Source organism: Amphibalanus amphitrite, unplaced genomic scaffold (assembly GCF_019059575.1).
Source record: "Amphibalanus amphitrite isolate SeventyFive unplaced genomic scaffold, NRLGWU_Aamphi_draft 000906F_arrow, whole genome shotgun sequence".
In the NCBI taxonomy this organism is placed as follows: domain Eukaryota; kingdom Metazoa; phylum Arthropoda; class Thecostraca; order Balanomorpha; family Balanidae; genus Amphibalanus; species Amphibalanus amphitrite.
Window position 1 is genome coordinate 1 of NW_024882400.1, and position 6,842 is coordinate 6,842.

General features: G+C 43.0%; 1 protein-coding gene across 1 annotated transcript; it reads left to right on the forward strand.

The window, feature by feature from the left end:
• The first annotated feature begins 488 nt into the window (after positions 1-488).
• On the forward strand, positions 489-6,485 carry LOC122367914. Its single transcript, XM_043341442.1, has 4 exons — positions 489-549; positions 1,234-1,373; positions 2,748-2,938; positions 5,278-6,485. Exons 1-4 carry the CDS (start codon positions 502-504, stop codon positions 5,604-5,606), a joined length of 708 nt encoding a protein of 235 aa, XP_043197377.1. The 5' UTR covers positions 489-501; the 3' UTR covers positions 5,607-6,485.
• The last annotated feature ends 357 nt before the right edge of the window (positions 6,486-6,842 follow it).

Here is a 6,842-nt window from a genome sequence, read left to right on the forward strand (position 1 = left end):
TTTTAAATGGAATTCGAATCCGGCGGAAAATGTAACTTCTCAGTCTAAAGTGCAAATGTAACGTAGGTAACGTCAAAAGTGCCTTCAAACGTCAAAGACTTCAAATATAAAAGGTAGCATCAAGAGAGCCAATCTAATGAGTTGATCATATGACTGAGCGTTAATGACTTGATGGGGTATGCGATAAATGTTAACTTTAACTGTAGGCTCATTGTCATGAAAACGTTAAGATTTCGAACATCGGAAGCTATTTATAAGATTTAAAAAAGGCCTCAGTTATTCAAATAGGTGTACAAAATGTGTATAAAAATTAATAAGTCTCTCTCTCTCTCTCTCTCTCTCTCTCTCTCTCTCTCTCTCTCTCTCTCTCTCTCTCTCTCTCTCTCTCTCTCTCTCTCTCTCTCTCTCTCTCTCTCTCTCTCTCTCTCTCTCTCTCTCTCCCTCTCTCTCTCTCTCTCTCTGCTCCGTTGTGTAAAAGATAATTCATATCATCTCAAATCCATGTTTCTTTTCAGCGTATCTTCCTACCTCAGTAGGCGAAAAAACAAGGTAAGTTCATTCAGCGATTGCGCGATGATAAAAGCACGTAAATTATTTCTACTTATTATAGTAAACAATCATTCCTTGCTGGTACTAATTTCACTGCTATATGCAATTCATCACCACACTTTCCTAAGCTTTACACTGACTATCGTAAGCCCTAAATAAGAGGATACATACCTAAGAATAAAGCTGTTCCACTTATCACGCGGCCCGTCACGTAGCTAACTGGAATGGTAGGCTGTGCCGCATGGCACGCAGGCTCACCGGCACAGCCTATCACTGAAAACGGGCGTTCGTGCGTAGAACTAGACACGTTTCGTTATGATGTGGGATGAATGCAAGTGCAGAGTGATGTTTTCAGTGACTTGGTTCTCAAGTAGGCGTAGAACCTTATTTTACAGTAATGTAGTTTTTATATCATTGTTTTGTGTACGGCCACGAATGGGACTCTTTCATTATTTTACGGTAACAGATGGCAGTAAATTCACTGTTATATCTTCTGCCATACCTATCCGACTTATTCTGAAAAGTACTGACTTGTCTGGTAAACATGACTGACTTTTCAAAGAAAAATGAATTCCGTCACGATAGGACCTGATTGATCTTCAGAAAACCAGTTACCTTAGGAAAGAGCGTTATTTGATGACCTTTACCCTGACCTGACCTGACCTGACTTGAACTGACCCCCAGAGATCCCGCCGACGCCGAGCAGAGAACTGGGAGCTGACTGAGACGAGACGGATCATTCCGGAGGACACTGACGTCACTGATACGTCAGAGATGACGTCACATATGACGTCACATGTGATGGACCCGGCGCTTCTAGCCAGGTAAATATGCACTGAAATGTGTGCGTCCATCAGCACAATGATATTGTGTATAAACAATAATTGATAAAACAAAATTTTAACATAATACAAAAAAAAACAATATAATTACGCTACATATCAACAAACCTTAACCCTATTAGTGGCAGGCTCCTGGCTACCCCTATTAGTGGCAGGGGGGGGGGGGCTGTTTACGACCCCCCCTTGATATCTCGAGATCTAACGGGCCGATTTTCAAAATTCAAACGGCATTCGATTCCGCTGAACGTGATCTACATTTCTAAAAAATAAAAATTAAAAAATGTCAATAGGGGGGTAGAGGGGGGTAAAAACGGGCAAATTGCAGATACATTTTAGACTGTTTATCACGGCCAGGTTTCTGAACCAATCTTAACGCAACTTTTGCCGATCGATAGAGAATGAACCAGGAATTCACATGGATCCTAAAAATATGCATTTTCAAAAATCATAGGCGGATACAGATCATTGAGATTTGGGGTACACAAAAAGTATAGTAAATAAGGTTTTTGTTGGTACTGTTTCTAAAAAGGGTGGTAATGGTCTTGTTATGTTACAATTTTCTTATGACAGAGCGACTACAATTGTATTGGTCATGCATAGGCGGTGTCAGGGCACCTATGTTGGGAGGTAAAACATAGCCCCCCTTTTTGGACGCCTGGATCCGCCTATTATAGCAAAAACGTGTCAAAGGAGGATGCAAAATAACTTTGTATATGTTATCACATGATACCTTTCATTCACTGTTCGTAAAACTGGTGCAGCATCGTGATCTTCGCCCAAATGACTCGCTTCACGAATAGGACCCCCAATTCCCAGTGCTCTGGAGCCGCCCCTGGTAAAGTTATGAACTTGAAATTTTTAGGGAATGTGCCCAATTTAGTTTTAGGAAAAGTCAGAAAATTTCAGCATCGTAGCTTCAGCGGTTTCGGAGATATTCCCGAAAAACCTGAGGGGTGGATGAAAACAACCCCCCCTGCCACTAATAGGGTTAATAAAGGTGGAAGTAAAGCCATACAATCATTGAACACTGTAGTGTAGGCAGGAAAATATCACAATGAAAAAGAAAATGAATAGGATAACATAAATAAAAACAAAAAAGTAAGCGCGACAAACCCAAATCGCTTACACTATATGTCATGCACCATGTCATTGCCCTCAATGATGTGACATATCACCAACCACCATGCCAGTGTCCTCAATGATATGACATATCACCAATCACCATGTCAGTGTTCTCAATGATAACAATGTCACCGACTACCATGTCAGTACGTAGTCTCACTTATATAACATATCACCAGCGACAACCATATCAGTTTTGTCAATAACACCCCACCACCCTCTTTCTTCCCCCAGCCGTCTGACATCAGGACCTCCCCGAGACATCTCTCAGCCCCAGCGACTCGGTCTATGGGGTCGACTCAGCCGCTCCGTGTCCTCACTAGCCTCTTCTGGGGGTGTGTTAGAAAGTCCAGGAGCCGCCCGACGAAATGGATCAAAGTGGACCATGGATAGTTGTGAGCTGGAGTGGGACGCGGAGGGGACAGGTGAGAGTGAGAGAGAGAGGGAGGGAGTGATGGGAGAGAGAGAGGGAGAGAGAGAGGGAGGGAGAGAGAGGGAGGGACGGAGACAGGTGGGGAGGTAGAGAGAAAGTGTGAGAGAGAGAGAGAGAGAGAGAGAGAGAGAGAGAGAGAGAGAGAGGGAGAGGAGGGATGGAGGGAGGGAGGGAGAAATGGGGATGGGAGGGGAGGAAGGAAGAAGGAATTAACTAGTGAGGGAGAGGGAGAAAGTGAAAGAGATAATAGAGACTAGAGAGAAAGAGGAAGAGAGAGAAAGAGGGAGAGAGAAAGAGAGGAAGAGAGAGAGAGACAGAGGGAAAGATTGAGAGAGAGAGAGAGAGAGAGTGAGAGAGAGAGAGAGAAAGAGAGAGATAGAAAGAGAGAGAGGGACAGACAGACAGACAGACAGACAGACAGACAGACTGACAGACAGACAGACAGACAGACAGACAGACAGACAGACAGTCTACAGACAGACAGTGAGGGAGAGTACAAGAGAGAGAGAGAGAGAGAGAGAGAGAGAGAGGGAGAGAGAGAGAGATAGAGAGAGAGAGAGAGAGAGAGAGAGAGAGAGAGAGAGAGAGAGAGAGAGAGAGAGACAGAGAGAGACAGAGAGAGAGATGGCGTACTAATTGCTGTTACGGATGTTAGCCCGCGCCCCGCTGGGGGGGGCAGAATCTGCCCCCCTCCCGTTTTTCGCCAATAACTTCTAAACGCGTTACGCCAGCGACGTCAAACTTTCAGTACCTTATCATACATCAATTTGACACGTTCCCTGAAAAATTGAGCAAAATCCGTCGGAAAATTTTTGAGAAATTGACGTTTTAGTGACGTCATGTTCGCCATTTTCGCCTCAAAAACGGCAAAATTTCAAACGCCGCTAACATCTTCATTTTTAAAGGAATCAAGACGTAACAAAAAAGGTTATACTCGATTCTATTTTGTCTATCAAATGGCTATCTCGGTTTTTGGAAAATTTTGGATTTTGGCCAAAATTTTTTCCAAAAAACTGACTTTTTTGAGAAAATATTTATAAAATCCAAAATTTTGAGTTTATCGAAAAAACCGGAATATATGTCAAAGACGTGGTCTATGTGCACCTACATACCAATTTTTAGAAGAATCGGTTCAAAAATGTGGGAGTTATTCAAAATTTTATGACGTCACGACACACAAAAAATTTGAAAAATGATTTTTTTGGAAGTTCTAGACCTCGTACGGAAACAAAAATAGCACCATTCGATTCGCCGTGAAAAACTGCATCGAATAGACACCTTTTTAGGCCTTAACAACCAACTTCAAAATTTGACCTCACTTGACCTGACCTTGACCTGACCTCGACCTGAAATTCATCCAGAGGTGGTCCATATCACTTATTGAGTGTGCCTATTGAATTCCATGAGTAAAATGACCCATAAAACATGTGTCGCACATGCCCTTTTCTATATTTTGTTTTTGGTGACCTGACCTGACCTTGACCTTGACCTTTGAATGACATTGTGTGCAATGAATATTGTCTTGGTAATCTAAGAACACGTTTTGGGCAATCAGTCTCAGTCCATTCTTCGGCAACTACGGTGCAAGGCCGATACTGTAGAAACTTGTATTTTGTACCCTTGACCTGACCTTGACCTGACCTCTGACCTACTTAAGCAAAAAAATTTGGGCTCTTAAGATCCGCCTTGTTGAGAGCTTTCGATTGCCGTTTTCCCCGTCTTTCTACGACCATCGGTTCGGAAGTTAGACAGGGGGGCAGAATCTGCCCCCCCCCCCCCCCAGCAGGGCGCGTATGGCTGAATAGCCCAGCGGGGCGCGGGTTAGAATTCCTTTTATAGCGCGTGAATGAAGCGAAGTTTTAGACACCGTGTATTTCTAGGTTCTAGGTAGGTTACATGCCTAGTGTGCCTTCAGGTCTTTCCCAATTTCTCTGTCCTGTGTCCCCAGATCTATAGGCTGAGTCTCCAGGTATTTGGCCTGTACCTGTACCTAGCTGTCTTTCTTGTGTCTTTAGTCTTATACACTCGTATTGTGTCTTCATTTTGCTATCCGTATCCCCTGGTGTCTGCCTTGTTTATCAAGTTTTATTGCCCGTTATCCCAAATGATCCTGTTTTCTCCAATAGTATCTGCAACATGACTCTATAGTTTTATGCTTCGTGTCTCTAGATTTATACGTATGTCCCCCCGTTCTATGTCCTATATGTCCAGATTTATACCGTAAGTGCTCACTTGTGTCCTACATCCCCATCTTTATCCCCCATTTCTCCAGAATTATACCATATGTCTCCAGATTTATACTCCAATTTATACCCCAAATTATATCTGCAGGTCTGTGTCCCCGTTCGGTGGCACAGTCTGAACCGGACCAGATGTCCTGTGGTGACGTCACAGTACCCTCACAACGTCAGTCTCCAGTCGCCAGTCTAGACTGGGATTCTCAACTAGACACTGGGCCTCTACTAGCTGGTGCCGAGCCGCCGCTGCCGCAGCCAGCGTCTTGCGGAAGAATGACAACAAGTGATGTGGATAATGGTAATTTTGCTGGTGACGTCATGTCGGATGATGAGACAGAACAGCTGATTGGTCAGATCGAGGCGATGACGCAGAGGACGTTGGCTGAAACGGGATCGGTGATTGGTTTTATTGATGAGACGTGAACTGTGATTGGATGTTGTGGGGGAGAATGTGCTGTGATTGGTTGTCGGGTGTTTTGAGGTTTGTGAAAGCCACGCCCACTTGGGAGTTGATTAGTGATTGGCTGGATGTCAAGAACGACTTCTCTGATTGCCTGATGCGTGTCTAGTTAATGTCTGTAACATGTGACTGTAACTCAATATTTCAATACTCTGCTATCAGTAACTTAAAGGGACCCTCCCACCTTCAAAAAGTTAATGAATTGGCAAGAAAGTGATGTCGCTCGGTTCGGAAAGAGCGAAAACGAATATCTACCAAATTTCATCGAAAAATATTCACCGGTTTTCAAGATATTAGGCTTTTACTCTTGTTTACTTTTTGGGATCTCCGCTGTTCCTAGCGACTTTATTTGAAAGTGCGGCACTTGTTGTTCGCAAAACGGCATATACCACCGCGTGCTACCAAACGTTTTAGTAAAATATTTAAAATCGTTAGATCTCCGCTGACGTCACAAATTCTAAGGGGGCATTCCGATGCATAAGCCCCTTAGAATCCGAAAACTGCAAGTTTGAAATTCCATATCTCCGAGTTAAAGCATTTTTCGCTGTTGTGAGTGCCCAAACCGGTATTTCAGGCTATGGCCACCAATTTGGCTATCTCAACTCAAAACTAATGTTAAGGTGGGATGGTCACTTTAAATACTAATGTGCGTTTTCTATGTTTACCTTAGTAACCTGGTCGATGAATGACAGCTTTGTGGTCTTACCATGCCTCGCAGGTAATGCCAATTCAAATACAACATAATTAAACCTGAAACATCGTAAAATTGTTTTATTTTGTAATTGTATTGCCCTTGTCTGTGATGTAGGGAAAATCATGCCAAGCTCTTTGTAGTTTTAGAAGGAAAACAATGTGTTCACGTTTTGTACCGAAGCGTTAAGCCTTAATCATCATTGAACCCCCCCCCCCAAAAAAAAACAAGCAAAAGTTGTGTTTTTTTTTCGTTTACGGTATAGGTAACGTATCATCGAATATATATCAGTGTCTTTACATGTGCCGTGGAGAGCGAAATATATCATTGCTCGTTTACATATCATCATATGTTTGATGTTCTTGGCTTGGTTTGGTACATACCAAGCATACATATACGAATAAATATAAATGTTGGTAGTTGCTCATGAGATACGCCGCATGTAAAATCCGTAGCGCGCAAAAGATGATCCATACCTCGCTTCAGTGTGGCTTGTTTATTTTTTGCA